The 16751-nt window shown below is 38.5% G+C and overlaps 1 protein-coding gene across 1 annotated transcript in view; it reads right to left on the bottom strand.

Moving 5' to 3' along the window:
- sorcs3a (sortilin related VPS10 domain containing receptor 3a) overlaps positions 1 to 16751 on the bottom strand; it is a gene marked incomplete at its 3' end in the record, with an annotated part of 284577 nt that overhangs the window by 13273 nt on the left and 254553 nt on the right. Inside the window, exons 19-22 of the mRNA XM_079238262.1 lie at positions 15049 to 15235; positions 6533 to 6666; positions 4345 to 4468; positions 3785 to 3897 (exon numbers count right to left, since the gene is read on the bottom strand). Coding sequence (XP_079094388.1) covers positions 3785 to 3897; positions 4345 to 4468; positions 6533 to 6666; positions 15049 to 15235 — 558 coding nt within the window. The remainder of the gene's footprint in view (positions 1 to 3784; positions 3898 to 4344; positions 4469 to 6532; positions 6667 to 15048; positions 15236 to 16751) is intronic.

Below are 16751 nucleotides of genomic sequence, written 5' to 3'. Positions count from 1 at the left end.
TGGTCTATCTTTCTTTTCCTTCCCAGTTGCTGCAAAAAGTGAAGTAGTATGCTCATGTTGAGCTGGTACTTGAAACATTATAATACAATAGCGGCAAAACTGGTACTTATGTTGTTTTTTTACAAGTTACAACTGAAAAGACGAGAAGCAGGGAGCCGACTTTGTTTGTTTCCGGTATACGTCATACGTCACGTGCACCCTCTGTCCAATAACAACCCTTCCCCACCCGCCGCTCTAAAGAGGAATTAAGTGAGGACGTGTTTCATGTAAACGTTCATTCGGAATTATTATCATCATGTACATTCATAAGAGAATTAAGTTTCTGAATTATTAATTCCGCATTAAAAAACACCATGTAACCGTACCCATTGTCCTTGCTAGGCTGAAACTACTTTACATTTACAATAATTTTATTGTTTAAAATGCTTTCAAAAGATTTTCAGACATTTTCGTCTACTGTCAAACTTTATTCTAATTATTACTCATTAATATATTTGCATTAACCTGTATGAAATGGGAACAGCACCAGTTGCTTTTTCATTTTAATGCTACAAATTTTACCGGCAAGCAGTAAAAAGATATAAAGGGATTTGCTCATGTTCACCGAAGATCTTTTGTATTTATTTTGGTTGTAGTTTTCAGCTCATTTTTTACTGTGAAATTCTTAGTTCTTTAATTTTGAGAGCATACCACGTGACAGTCTTTGTGAGAAATGAGAATTTGTGTCGGACAGTGACGGTATAAGACGCCACAGGACAGGGGACTTGTAAGATGTTGAAACTCCTAACTATGTATAAATGTTTAACTTTAAAAATAGAATTGTAAAGACAAAAAAGCAAAGAAGCATTTTGGTCTTGCTTTTTGTTCAGTTCATTTGATACAACCTTGAGCGAAGCTATTTAGCAATCCACCGCCAGAATGAGTTTTTCCAAATGAAAGGTGACTGAAGAGAAGAGAAAACATGCACAGCTTTTTTTAACAATGACAAAAGAAGCTAACACAGATTGGTGGAGGACTGAAGTGGTTTTGCTAAGTGTTTTCTGATTCAGTCAAAGCATCTGAGAACTAAATGACTGCACAGACCAGAAAATATTCTTTTCTTTCATTGCAAAAAAATACGCCGATATCGCCTTTATTTGACTTCAATGGAAGCCAAATAAGTCCCCATCCAGTTCTAAATGGCTTCAAGATGATCCTTTCTGAAAGTGGAAAACCTTTGGAATGATTTAAAGGGTTGGTACTGATTGGTGTTTTGCCACGTAGCAACCATTTTTGGTCTATTCTGCTTCAATAGAAATAAAGCCATCAAGATAGAAGATATTTTAAACTCCAATTTTTGTTGTCTTTTCTTTCTTCTTGGAAACAGCCATGTTGTCTGAATAGTCACCAAACAAGACAAGAAAAAGACTTATAATGAAACCAAACTTTGCTGATACATATTTGATATAGTTGTCAAGTTTTCTGAATTAAAAAGCTTAAAAAATACACTGATAATTAAAATGCCATCACATAGAGATTAAATTCAGCAATATGTACAATACATGAGAAAGCTCCCAGAAAGGTCATGTGGCATGTCTGGTTTAGGAGGAGAATCACACCAGGATAGACCGGGGGACTTGGCCTGATTGGGTGGGTTTTCCAAAATATTTCACACCTTTCTTTGGTTTGGTTTGTGTACAAACTTAACTCACGCAGACCAAACCACCTCGGAAATGTCACATATTCACTATGGGGCGATACGCCAACAAAAACAGTTTTACATGTAAAAATGACTTTTTTTTTTTTTTTTTTTAGGATATTTATTTAGCACAGGCGGATTGCAGCGTTTTTCCTTTTTTTCTTACTTATTTACATTTACATGATGAGTGTTTTACTGATCAGGTGCTGAGTGCACCTTTATCACGAAGCCCTGCAGGAGTAGTTTCAAAGCTTGCGCTTAATGCCAAGAAAGTTCTCGCCATCCTGCACAGCCAGTGAGATATTGTTCTGCTGCTGGTTATGTGGTTGAGGATTGGTTGGCTCAGCCGAATGTAGGATAATTATCTGGCTTATGCAACATGCTCCTAAAAAATTTAATAAAGACTCCAATTAACAAAATAACAGATTATAAGGAGTCTAGTAGTTCAGTGCAATATCATCCACCTTAAAAAAATCTTAAGATCAGTTCTGTTTCAAGTATACCAGTAAATATATTTACTGTTTGATGTGCTGTCTTCTTATATTGTACATGAAAACAATGATAAAACACCATAACTTACATTAAAATTAAGAAGGTATAAAGAAAAGTAATGTAACAAAGGAGGGATGTGGGTGTATTTATAATGAATGTTTTAACATGAGAGTCAGATCATTCAGAGGAGACCTAAATGAATATGTATATATATATATATATATATATATATATATATATATATATATATATATATATATATATATATATATATATATATATACATATTCATTTAGGTCTCCTCTGAATATATATATACATATATATATATATATATATATATATATATATATATATAGTGAGTACATTGTGTTATAAAACATATATATATATATATATATATATATATATATATATATATATATATATATATATATACATATATATATATATATATATATATATATATATATATATAAGTTGCTACTTACATTTTACAAGGGTTCAAAATGCACTATGATACACACTACAGGTTACTATGCCTTTCATAAATGAAGTTTTTTTCTTTTAGTTTTTATTTCATAAAAAACATTTACTTCAGGGAACTTTTGTAATGGCACATCATTGCTTTCATAATGATCACAGAATATTAAATAATAGGCTGATAGATTGATTAGAAGAGGTGGAAAATAAATGTTTATCCTATCAATGTGTACAACAAAAAAAAAAAAGGCATTTTATAAGAAAAAAAAAACATATTTGTTGTTGTTGTTCTGTCTTGTATTTTAAGATTACTGACTGCAGCATTTTCAACATGTTTGAAATGATAGTAATACAAATATTGTCTAAATTATTTAAATGCATAAACCTTAATGCATCTATTGCAAAAAAAAAAAAAAAAGAAAGTATTTAATCTATAACGATAAAGGTTAGTCAATAAAAGCTTTAAAATCCTTTTCGTTGTTTTAATTTCAGGAAGAAGTCGAGGAAACAACTTTCAGAGTTTGAGATGGGGGTCATCAGGGTGGCATATGAATCCCGCCATTCATCATTTTCAAATATTCCACCAAAAATCCTCCACCTGCATCTCTAATGCTGTGAGAATTGCTCCAAGCACAGCCATCAAATACAATGTGCTATTCATGATCTGTGAATGGGGAGATGAGGAGCACTTAGCGATGATAGGTGAGATTCCCACACACACAGAGAGCCCTTCCACCCCTCCTACTATCAAGTGCGCACACATGCATTAGACACCATGACAGGTATCGTTACTCTCCGGTCTCTATCAAAAAAAACCCCGCACAAAGTTCCCAGATCATTTTATCCGTGACTTTTGAAATTAAGGAATTGGTGTCATCATGAAGCTCCTGAAGGAGTGGAGGAAGCAGAGACGTCTTCAAATCTGTCTGATGATGAATCGCAGGGTGGCCCGAGGGCGTTCTCTTTGCTGCATCAGTGAGCCCCGAGTATTGGGCAGGAAAAGGGTGCAGAAGATAATTGTGAAAGAGCAGCCAGAGACAGAAAGGACAAGAATGGAAGCAGCGAAAGACAGATATGGACAGAGGAAGGGGAGAGAGAGAGGGAAGTACAAGCGAAATGAAATTCACTCACTTGGAGCAGAGCTTTCTTAATTACTCTCCCCACATCCTGCCTCCACTCGGGTATGTCGGGGTTGAAGTCATCCAGATTCGGGGAGAAAGATAAAAGTAGAGATTTGAAGAATTCTGTCGAGGAGAGTCGGGGGAGAATCAGCCATTAATTCATGCTGATCGGAGGGCATTATTCACAGAGAGCTGTGCCAACTGTCATCTTTCTCATGTTGAGTTTTCAGGTAGTTAACACTTGATGAAAAGAAGAAGATTTCTCATACCCCCCCCACTCTTCCCTTTGGCTAAATGTGCCAGATGCACTTCTTGATAATTAGAAAATGTCACAGTTTTACGCCAACCCATCCTCTGGTAATACATCATTGCATTTTACAGATACTTGGAGCTGAATAATTCTACATCAAATGAAGACGTATTCCTCAGAGGTTTGAACGGTAATGGGATATATTCTACTCGAGTCGGACCGATTATGTTTCACTGACGTTTTCTACAAGACTGAGTCACACACTGATGTTTTATAACACAAGTTTCAACGGGAGGATGTAAGCGCAGTTAAACACTAACCTCTGACGGCGATGGTTTTGGTGTCCTGCAGAATGGTGTTGGCTGCAGACACTTGGACTGTCACGGTGTGCATCCCCTCACTTGTGAAGGTGTATGAAATACTCCCGTCCAAGGTTATCACTGGCTGCAAGTGTAAAGACACACACATCCAAGTGTCATCGTCCATGCATGCAGTACAATCCACTCTTTATTATCAGATATAAATGAGTTGTTTTCTACCTTTTTACTTACAATAAAATCAAAATGACCTTTCACTCGTTGGTGTTCTGTTTCATTTTAAAGTTGCACTAAGATGCAAGATATTTCCATATAATGTGTTATGACATAAAGGTGATGGCGCCATGGAAAAAAAACAATTAAATGATTTTTTTTATTTTTTTCTATTTTTTAACCAAAGTAGCTCCAAGGTGGTTCAAAGTTCACAGCTAAGCTAAAAACAGCGTTTTGCATTTCAAAATCCAAAAGACAAGGAAAAAAGGTCAAAGCAAACAAGGAAAACTAGCTTGAATGTCAACTGAAGATGTGATTCTGTTACTTTTCTTTGCAATTTTTAAGTTTCCAATTCAGAATTTACAAACGTTTGCTGTTTCCTGTGTTGCACAAAGTGACATGTACAATCACAGTTTCACCAGCTCTCATTTAAAAGGCTCTGTTTGCACAAACTATGCAGCTAAAAGAAAGGATGAGATGACAGAAGGTACTTTCAAGCTGCACAAAACCTTGTTATTGCTGCTGATGTAGGAAGTTTCCTCTTTGATGCATTTCCATACTGCAGGAATTACAGCTAACTGTAGCTCTATGGAGCCTTTTCAATTCTGCCTCCAGATTTACATGAAGGGATCCATTTGTGATGCGATTTAAAGGTTATTGATCAGGATGACGTAACATTACGATGTTTTGTTTAAATACAAACGGGACTCCACAATTCTGTTGCCATAACAGAATTTACCCTGCAAACATATAAGCTACCTGTGTAGCTCCTAGGTGATCTATCGGCCAACATGCCTTCTCTGATTGGTCAATTATATATCTATCCGATGCAAATATTAAAAAAAATCTACCTTAGTTCAAAAATAAAACTTGCAACTAATGTTCACATTGACTTTAAACAGATCGCATAAAAAGATACTCTTGTGCAAATTATTTGGACTAAATATTCAGAGCAGGTGTGTAAAGGCCTTTAGTGTCAAAACTTAGCCCTAGATCTGCTCACTAAGTAAAATCAGTAACAAGCGGACCTCTGCAGCTCCAACTTTTAGGAGCTGTTACAAAGATCTTCCTTTTTTGGGCTGACCAGAACCTGGAACAACATTCCACCTTCCATCAGGACTGTGCCATCATCAGAACCAGGACTAAAACCACTTACAGCTGCCTCTTGGTGACCACCGATGTGTCCTCCAACCACTGGTTTCTCCCACTGCATGTCTGCCCATGTTTCTGCAGAGCAGGAACCTGCTGGAAATCCCTTTTTTGCTGAGTCACACCAAGTTGCTTTTAATCCTTTCCGACACTAATAAATACATAAATACCTTCTAGGGTTGATGGTATGAATTACATGTTATCACAGTATCGCTTCTAATCAGAGATCAATTATGGGACAGTTTAACCTTTTACAGTTTGTCCAGAATCCGTCCTCCAGTTCAGAAGTGTCCGTCCCAAGGTGGCAATGAAAAATATCATTAACGTCAGTGTAATTAATACTCTGAGTGTTATCTGTGTCAGGACAAACTGCCGTGGCTCTCAGATGGTTTTCAAATTTCAGTTTGGAGCTAGATGATGGATCGGTCACACCAATCCACTCACGACTAAATACATGGTTTTACCAGATCCCCCCGGTAACGAAACGAAGACATCAGAGTGATTAATGGATGGAGATCTGAAATGACTCTGTGTGACCCTGGATAAGGTCACAGTGGACAAGTGGGAGCTAAAGGAGGCTCATCAAAACTCAGTTTGCTCTGAAGTCTGCTGTGAAAGCAATCCCAAAAAATACTAAACAATTCGCACAGTGACATTTTACACGCAATGTAAAAGCACTTTATGAAAGAGAGCAGTGAGTTATTATCAAAGCCAGCTGTTGGTTAGCTGCAGCACTTCACGCAAAAGAAAGATATAGATAACACAAAGAGCAAAATGCGGAGATTTAAAGCAAAATATAAATAAATGAGTCATGTCCTTCAACATTTACCTCAGTGTTATTTCCAAGCCACCAGAAGTAAGTGACAGTACGTGACTGGCTGGGCAGGACGACGGCTGTGATGTTGACCTCCTTGTTTCTTATGACCACGAAGGGAGCAAGAAGCTGGACATGCTCCACTGGACCTGTTAAAGAAAACACCACAGAAGAGTTGCATAGTGACCTTTTATGAGGCAAAACTGAAAGTGCGTTTCTCACTCAGACACGTAAAAAGAACGTCTGAAAAATCCCAAGCACATTGGCTGTGAAGATTGTTTCTGGGAGCAAAACACCTCAGATAGCATCACTTTTATATGACAGGTCGATCGAGACGGCTTTTCACCCCCCACAGTCCAGAGACCTGCACCCGGGGTGAAACGATACATAATCCGGAAGTGTTAACGTGACTGTGAAAACTCTACGTGTTAGCTTTGCGGCGGACCTTTAAGCTTTCCAGGTCTGTAGCATTCCGGGATAAGATCCACCCACACACTTCCAAAGTGGAGACAGGATGACTTGAGGAAGAAAAATGGATGCAAACAGTTTGGGAACGAATATATCAACTCAGAAACGATTTGTTTGGAGATAAGAAGCCTCAGGGTGAATTCGTGCGAATTGATGGATGAACATTTCATTATTCTTCCACTTCGGAAAAAGTTCTATTTTATAGGATAAAATAGATGAATGGGATCTTTTCTTTTTTGTATACACACAAAACAAACAGGATAAAAGTGACGACAGAAAAGAGAAGAAATATATAAGGAACAAACACCTCAGTGTTAGATTGTCATGAAAAACTCTAAATCACAGTGTAGTAGGACATTTCCTGCAGTATTTTACATGATGAAATCTGCAAAGTGAGCTAGACTTTACCAATTAGAGTGTCTGAGTTGGCCTGTTAGGGGAAGCGTACATGGGAGGCTGTTATGACAATACACATGCTGTGATGGCAGGAGATGAAAGTCTGTTCGTCTGTGTCATCTTGGTCTAAGTTTCCTGTTTAGTTTTGAACCCATTTAGTTTTGACAGTGATTATTTGTAAGAACACAGATGTAGCTTGGCAGGATGTGTGTCTTTGTGTTTTATCCTGATGACCTGCAGATGGAAGAGTTCTACCTGCTCTGTTGATTTGACCAAACCCAGTGGGATGACAGCTTTTTCGGGGATTAAAATCCAGCTGTAATGCAGAATGTCTTAGTGACTTCAACTGAAAAGTAAAATTCCTTGACTTCACTACTTTTAAATGTCACCAAACAGGTTGAGATTTGGTTGAGAAGGCACACACAGACACCTGACCCTTCTCTTCTGCATAAAGTCTTTGAAAACAAATGCAAGTGCAGCATAACATGACATTATAGAAGAACCATACCTGGTCTTAAAATGAGATATGTAAAAGTCCACCTTGTGGTCTACTCTTTATTTAGAACCTTACTTCAGGTCATGGAGGTGTATAACACACACTGGAATCAGCCAATATCAGCCTAGCCAGACAGTAGGCGTCACATTGGACTGCAGAAAAAACCAAATTCTATATCCAGAGATGTTCATTGTCTGCTCAGTGACTGGAAGGTGTCCAGTGTCCGGAGGCTGCAAAACAAGCTGTAGTTTCCAGTCATTCACAATGTCCACAAGTTATTTTTTTTAAAAGGTAAGCAAACTAAGTTAGAAGTGCAACTTACTGCGTTAATCACACAATTTTCTATAAATAATTTTTATAGGTTATTTTTGTGTAAATGCCTAACAACATTATCTCCAGCAGATCTCAGGAACAAAGTTACATTTTGCTGTTAACTTCTGAAATTAACTTCATTAAAGCTTAGCTAAGTTTGTTTTAACAACATTACTGAAATAACACAAAGTTTGGCCTGTCAATGACACAAATTTTAACTAACAATCATTCAATCTCCTTGTTTTACTGAAGTAATCAAATATCTTTGGTAAATGGACTTGTACTTGCAGACCACTCAAAGCACTTTACACTACTTGTCACATTCACCCATTCATACACACACTCATTCAACACACTCATACCCCGATAGGCACATCGGGGGGCAGCTTGGGGTTCACTGTCTTGCCCTAGGACACTTCGGCATTCAGGGAAGCCTGGAATCGATCCCCCAACTTTCCAGTTGAAGGACAACTGCTCTTCCTCCTGAGCTACAGCCGCATATTTTTAGACCTTTAATCTTCAGTGTCTTATCTGAATCTGTTAGTTTTCTTACCGTGTTCTTTTATTTGCAAAGAAGGTTCTCAGTCTCTCTTTCAACCAGTTTAATTCTTTACAGCATCCAACCACCACGTTTTTGTTTGTCCTCCTACATGCCAGTTACTTAGCTGGAATTTCACTCCTCATTTTGGTCAGGCACTAATTTGTAAACAACACCACACACCTGTGTGGCTGGCGTAAAATATGTCAAATAACAGTGTTAGTTGGAAATCAGATTTGCTTCATTCAACACTTTACGTTTCAGTGGGATGATTTTTTTTTTTTTTTTTCAATCATCTGCCAAACTGGCCAATAGGTTTTAAGTCATTTCAATTTTAACACCAATTTATTGGCTTAGTGGGTGTTAGTTTAGAGCTCTTAGCCAAGCACCCCAACAACACTGTTCTAATCAGTTGCACTGTTACTATGCTGTGTCCGGGTACGCTAAGCACAAAATATCAGCTACCAACCTGCTGAAACCTGCAGAGCTATTTCAACATATATCCTGCACTTTAGGCATACTGCAGAGGATGAGTAGCTGATTGCCATGAGCTGCTTTTGCTATAGTTTTCTCATTTTGACTCAGTGTTTGCTCAGACATATGCATGGACACACCTATAATTACAAATTTACTTCAAATAATATGGTATAATAATGTTCTCTCAAAGACATGATTGACACAAAGTTAATTTAAAATATGAATGTGTATCTTTTGCTGCACCAGGTATTTTTGAGGCATATAAGCCTTTATATCAACTAACTCCAAAGCCAGTTTTGTAAGAAACTTTTCAAAATGAATTGTATTTTTATATTTTATAGAAAACTCTGACAAGCCTTCCTTACAAAGTTAAATGAGCTTCAGAGTGACTTGTGTCACTTTGCTCTAGTCTTCCTCCAATAATCTTTCACCTATAATGAAACTGTCCATCAGGAGAATTCCTCCCACAGAGGTCAGCGTAGGAAAACAATTCTATAGTTTCGAAAGGAAAAGAATGAGAGTATGTAATATCTTCTTTTTTTTTTCTTTTGGAAAACCAAACAATAAATTGTTATTTAAAAAATAATTGAATCAAAACAAAACACAACTTTACAATAGCGAATTATAAGTGCTGAATATTTCAAAGTAGTGTAATCTTCAAATGTTCTGATATGGTTGTGTGGTAACAAGGGGGTAGGTAATTACAGCCTTCACAATGAACTAATCTTGATTGATCACATCTTAACTGTATACACATTTTTACCTCAAAAAGCACATTTTATATATATATATATATATATATATATATATATATATATATATATATATATATATATATATATATATATATATATATATTTTTTTTATTTTTTTTTTTTTATTTTTTTTTATTTAAAAAATAATAATAATTATTATATATATATATATATATATATAAAGACATATACCAGGCCAAAACTGAACAGACCTTAAGTTAAAATGTCTTTTAAGTAAACTGTTCCCTGAATAAGTGTTTGCAACAGTAACTTTTTAATGCTTTCATCCGCTTTCTTCAATAATAGACATCAGTATTTGACAGTAAACCAAGGCAGGATCAGCCAGTGGCATCTGCTGTCAGACTGGCCATGGAACAGAGGTATCTCTTTCTGGTTCTCACAACTTGAAACTTAATGCTGCAGTAAGACTAAGCTTTTTTGTCTTCTGCTGCTTCTGCAAACAGATAGTAAACTTTATCTGCTTTCATGTTAGTCACCAAAAGTCTCTAATATAACAAGGAAAAGTCATTTGACTTGTTGATAGTCACCCTTTACTTACTTTAAAAAGAGTCACTAGAAGGGTCTAAAAATGGATAAATATAGTGACATTGTTGCTAAGCTGTTAGCAGAGATCTACTGTGTGCATCAGTGTAACAGTGTACCAGGAAATTGTGCACTGACAAACATTCAGTGTTCTGTAATGTAAATGTTTTTTTGTTTTTTTTTTTACATGTTTTAACATGGTAATGAATCACAGCCCTCCCCTCCTTGTCTGGAGTCTGGTTAACGATCGATGACTTCCTGACTCCACTCCTGCTCTCGGCGAAGGCGGATGCTTTTTCCTCTCCTCTCTCTCTCTCTCTTCCTCCCTCCCCCCCTCATGGCCCGCTACTTGTCCTGTCTGACTCGGAGCCTCTTCTCACATCTCTTTTCCTTACATTTTTACATTATGGATCTGATTGGCTGGTCTCTCAATGCATTTGATCAAATTTTCTCAACCCGGAGATCGGGCAGAGGGGAGCCCGCATGTCCTGAGGGGACGCTTCCGGCTGGATACATTCAGGACTCGTGGGCCAGATGGAGACTGCTGTGTCTGGCGGTTCTATCCTCTGAGGACATAGAGGATGTTTACATCTTTGGATTATTGGTGATCGGGATTCTGCTGATTGGCACGGGCAGAGTTCTGATCTACCGTGAGATTCTGGCAACAACTGGCAGGCTGCCAGAATTCTGTAACGGTATGGGCCGAGCTAGCAATTGACAGACTCTTGCGCTGACCAGACTCGACCGTGAGCAGGATGCCTGTTTAGCCCAGACTGGTCATCTTGCATTGGTCCCAGAGCCCAGAATCGATAACAACATGTAGAAGATGTCAGAATCGGTGGAAATTGACCCCCCTATTTGGCTGTTTGGAGAGGCCAGCCTGAGACCTGCTATGGACTCAAGGCCAAGGGAAAATTGTTTTCCTCGCCTGGAACCCAAAAAACATCATAACTGGATTTGGCTTTCCAACGGCCTATGGCCGGTGCACCCCCTCATGAGAACGGAAGAAGAAATGTTCATAGATGCTCTGTCCCCCTCCTCAACCACCTCCCGTCGCCTCCCACATGACTCACCGCCTCCCTGGACTTTGTGTGTCTTGTTTGAGTTTTTGCTTAAGTGTATGAGTTTTTTTTTCCCTGTCTCTGCAGACTGTGTCATCTAGTGGTGCGGTCCAGAGTTACATGATTTTATTTTGTCCCTCAACCCCCCCTATGATCCTAATGTATCGCTGTTCTTATCTGTTAAAAGGCGGCGCAGGTAAAACTGGCTGCGGGGCCTAGGTTCAGTTTGGTTCTGTAATTCTTTTATCATTAATGTTACATGTCTGTATGTCAAACCTCGGACGAGCTGGCTTTAACCTTAAATTTCCCCTCGGGGATGAATAAAGTATCTTTGATTTGATTTGATGACGGTTTATTTGGCAGAGGAACTTGTGCTTTTTTGCATTTTGTCTGTCTCAGAGAATTTCCTGTTTGTTGTAAAGTTTTTCTGAACAGGAATGTTTTTCTGTCTTGCACAGTTTTTTTTCAGGTTTGACAGCAAAGTGTTTTTTTTTTTTTTTTTCTAGCCTGAGGAAAAGCAGACCTCCTCTTGTTTAGTTCTGTACTGAGTGCACTCCAGTCTACACCTCCTGGTGGCTTAAATTAAGGCAGCCAAACAACATGGCACCAGCTTGCCACTGAATCACTGGCATTAGATGGTGACAGCAAAAACCTAAAATTCTTAACAAACACTGGAAAGTTTGTCGCTGTAGCTGACGCCAACCAAAAAGCCTCATTCTGACACTGAAAATGTGTTGATGATATGATGTATTTTTGACGTAATACCTTTGCGTTAATGCCGTGAACCTGGCCTCTAATAACCTAATGGGACCTGACAGCGGTCTGGGTTACTGAGCACTAATCTCCAGGATGACATTTCCTGCTGTGGACAGATGTAACACATCCGTTTCATGGAGAACCTCCAACAACAGAGTAGAGTCGTGCTGCGGTTTGGCAGAAGCATCTGCTCTCATCCTCTTTAACCAGAACTAATCTTTATCCCCACTTTGCGATGTTCAGTGCATGCTTTTTTTTTTACTGTATGTGTGCTCATTTTTATATGTGAATGCAAGAAGGTGAGATTCGTTTGAGTGCTCAGCTGTCAAATCGTATATGTAGGTTTTAGAATTTCTGCCAGACTCTACGACCTGCACTGTGACATGAATCCAGCCAAAATGACCATTTTCAGAAATGTATTAATACAGAGCACACTTGTTGATGGATGGGAATGGGAAGAGGTTCAATTAGACTGGATTGAACAAATCAGTGAAACAGTAATGAACATGACACTGAAACAATTCAGCATTTGCTGGAAGCAGCTTGTATAATTTCCATGGAGAGTTAAAACGATGCACCGCTTTAGTGTGTCGGAACAGAACTGGAAAGCGTGACGACCCTGTAATGTGTTGTGACTGTGTCAAATCTGCTCTTGTTTTAAATTCCTCTGTGTTTTATCCTCAGATAACCTCTGATTAACTGTAGTTGCATCGCATGCCAACTTCCCACTTTGTCTCTTTCCTCAGGAAAAGTTGCAAAAGCAACTTTGTTATGACCTTTTTTCCTAAAGTTATGTGTGTTTATTGGAGCTGCTGTTTTGTATAACCAAGTGTCCACTGTAGGTCGGTGCAGTTAACTTCAACTGACTTTTGCCTGAATCAATACAGTGTCATTCATGTGAACCTATGTGAGCATCAAGAGCTATAAGTATCAGGACATACAGTGTACAACATTGCAGGGTAAAAAGATTTGCCTCCTATATGAATCAAGCAGAGGGAATATGATACAAGTAAAAGCCATTTTGACAGTCTATATGACATAATAGACATATATACATTTTTATGTGCAGTTACAATAAAAAATGTAAAATCTAGCAGACTCCTCCACACCAAAACTGTGTATATTGTAATTCATTAAAAACAAAGCTAGCTGCAAATGGTCTCTTGGTGTGTGTTGTTCTTGGTCCTGGAAAAATTTTAGAGCATTCAAGTTCATTTGTCTCTTCAGATAATCCTGTAAATTTAAGTGAATTATCAGCAAGCGAACCAACAAAGACAACATGAAGGCAGCCATATTTGATTCATCTTAGCTTTGTGCACTAAACACATGCAGATTAAAGGTGATCATTTCAGACAGTGAATTTCTATGTCTTATTTACATCCTGCAAAGCACACAGTTATGTAAGGTTAAATGTTATCACAAGAGAAATTTAATCTTTTTAGATTTAATCTACAGTAAATTCTATTAGAGTTTATTTCAAGTAACATATTTGTACTCATGATATCACATCTGCCTCACAATTGAAAACAGGAATAGCAAGCCAACTAACTCACTGTAGACTTGAACATGTGTGTTGAACACAGTCTTGATTTCCAGAAAATGCTACACCTATAAGTTGTATTTGGTTATTTCAATACTTTAAAACATAAAACTGATCAAGGTTACTTCAAGTTCTCTCATAAAATATTAGCAAATGGAAAATGAGTAAAAAAAAAATATATAAAAAATTCATAAAAGGCATAGATAAAAGTGGTTTGCAAACTTTTTGTTGGACTCTATGGAAGCTGAGACAAAGCACACCAGATCTTGCAGAAATTACTGGGCTGAACTTTTGCAGTAGGGATGTGGGAATTGATTAGTCGATTAGTCAACTTCTAGTTTTAAGAGAAAACCTTTTTTTGTCAGGGGCAGGGGGAAAGTTACGCTTCACTACACAGAGACACGGAACAAATGTTTACAATGGTATTTCTGCCACAGTGTGCACCTATTGCAGAAGCAACAGACCAGCGCGACTAGAGAACACTCAGCTGGTCAACAAATTTGAGGCATTTAAGGGAGCCTTATTTTTGGATGCACATCACAACCTAACAAGCCACATCCTCATGCATAGATGCTGGTGCACAGCAGGACTGTCAAAAACAAAGTTCCTTTCAAAAACACTCTGCTACTACTGTATGCGGCTCATACCAACAGAAATGTCTCACATAGAGATGGGAAATTATTCTAACAACCATAAAAAGCAGCAAATAAAGTGGTCTAACAGCACTCAACAAACAAAGCTGCTGTTCACAGTGCAACATTTAAAGTATTAAAGGAATAAACACGCAGCTGTGACACATTAATGCTATTTGTTTTATTTTGGAAACCTCTGGAGCCTTATGGAAAATAAAGCGCAATGTAACCTGAAAGTGGACAATGTTTTTGAGCTTCCCTTTGTGCTTTTCACAGACACCTAGCTCCTCTTTAGGCTCCTTTGTATTTAAGTCCGTGAAGCTATCTTAGCAAGCTTCTACCAGCAAGATGAGGACTTACTTTCTAAACATCACGTTATTATTTTGCTTGCTTGTGAACTTTTGTGAGAATCAAATGTTTTCATTGATTTTTGTTGCAATAAATGTTGCAGTAACATACACAGAAAAGTATGTTGTGCATTCTTTATGATAACACTGGTTTAACATGGTCTTAGCACAACACTGGGAACAGCCCAGTTTTAGTTCATGAGCACTTACATGTGACATGCAGGAACAGTGTGGTGGTGTCGTGACCCAGCGTGTTGTCTGCCAGCGCCGTGACACGGAATATTCCAGCGGACTTGTAAATGTGTTTGATCCCCTCTTCGGTCCAGCTGAGGTTGGAGTATGATACTGCGGTGCCATCCCCAAAATCCAGTTGGATGTTTGTCCGTAAGGAGTCACCCTGAAACCCAGCAGAGATCCATTCAACTACAGATGAACATTACAAGCAGATGTGCTAAAATACAGAAAGGAAAAAGCAATAAAGGCTTTGATCTTATCATCCATACAGACACTTTTGGAAGAGGAACGAACACAGATTAAACTGTTCGGAGAGTCCTCATTAGTAAGTTTACACTAAAAGTGTGTTTGTTGCCATGATTTCATGAAAACTGCTATAATTGAAGTTCACTGAAAATCCAGGAGAACACACAGCAATTATTAGCTGTGACCATAAAGTTTAGAGCAGCGGTGTCCTGGAGGGCTGCTGTCCTGCAGGTTTTTGGTCTATCCCTGTTCCAACACACCTAGCTCACAATAAATGGATCTGACAGACAATCAACTTCTATATAATGACTGAATAACTTGAATCAAGTGTGTTGGAGCAGGAATACATGGCAAACCTGAAGGAGTTTTGCCCTCGAGAACTAGAGCTGGACACTTTTGGCTTAAAGAGTATCAAAACTGCAAAATTCCTACAAATGCATATTTTCCTGTTTTAGCTTATTTGCCGCAAGGGGGCAGTGTTTAAAATATGGATCAGCTTGAACCAATGCTCAAGTTATACTTTAACCAATCACTATTCAATCGACATGAAGCATCAGATTCCAGTACTCTGGGTCATTAGATTTATTAAAGACTGCATGTCTGTCTATCTGCTTGAAAAGTACCTAGAATCCTTTTGTTTGCGGGTGCTGAGAAAAATGCTGTTAGGGGTTTTATAGGTGCATGCTGTGAGCTCTAGGGTTCAGTAGGCAAGCAGTCCTAAATGCTGCCGGACACAGAAATGATCAATTAAATGTATAGGCATGTGAGTGCCTGCTTGATGTAATACAATAATGCAAAACACCTTTAAAAGCTTGCAAAGCTTGCTAAATGATTCTGTAGCAGTCCTGAGAGTATATAACTTTGGATGTCATGACAACCGATAGTGCATGTTGTTGTGGTTCCTGCTCTGACCAGTGCTGCAGTGGGTGTGCCTGTTTCCCTGGCAATCAAGTCCACACCAGGTTCTCATCGGGAAATCAGCAGCAGCAAGATAAAAGGCCAGCTCAGTTCACCAGTCATCGCCTGATTGTTGTTTCATCTGTGGTAACAGCTCTCGGCCATTGCAGCTTTTCTGCTTAAGAATTTAAACTGCTTGTTTCACAACTGTCTGTTTTGTCACCAGTGCATGATTCTTGCCTGCCTGCCCGCCAACCTGCCTGCCTGCCCGCCAACCTGCCTGCCTGCCCGCCCGCCCGCCCGCCTGCCTGCCTGCCTGCCCGCCCGCCTGCCAGCCTGCCTGCCCGCCTACCATTCTGCCCAGGAGAACAATAAACCTGTCCTAGTATCCACATCCAATCTGCACTTGGGTCCTTGTTTGTCCTACACTACAACACATGTTCACATTTGTGCTCAAAAGAAAGATGTTGAATTGTTTAAGCCTCTTTAGCAGTCATCTCTCTGGTGAGAACGTCAACAAGAAGTCAGTCATAATT

The sequence above is a fragment of the Telmatherina bonti genome (assembly GCF_933228915.1).
Source record: "Telmatherina bonti genome assembly, chromosome: 3".
In the NCBI taxonomy this organism is placed as follows: domain Eukaryota; kingdom Metazoa; phylum Chordata; class Actinopteri; order Atheriniformes; family Telmatherinidae; genus Telmatherina; species Telmatherina bonti.
Note: the sequence above shows the minus strand (reverse complement) of the source record. Positions and strands in the feature narration are given on the sequence as shown.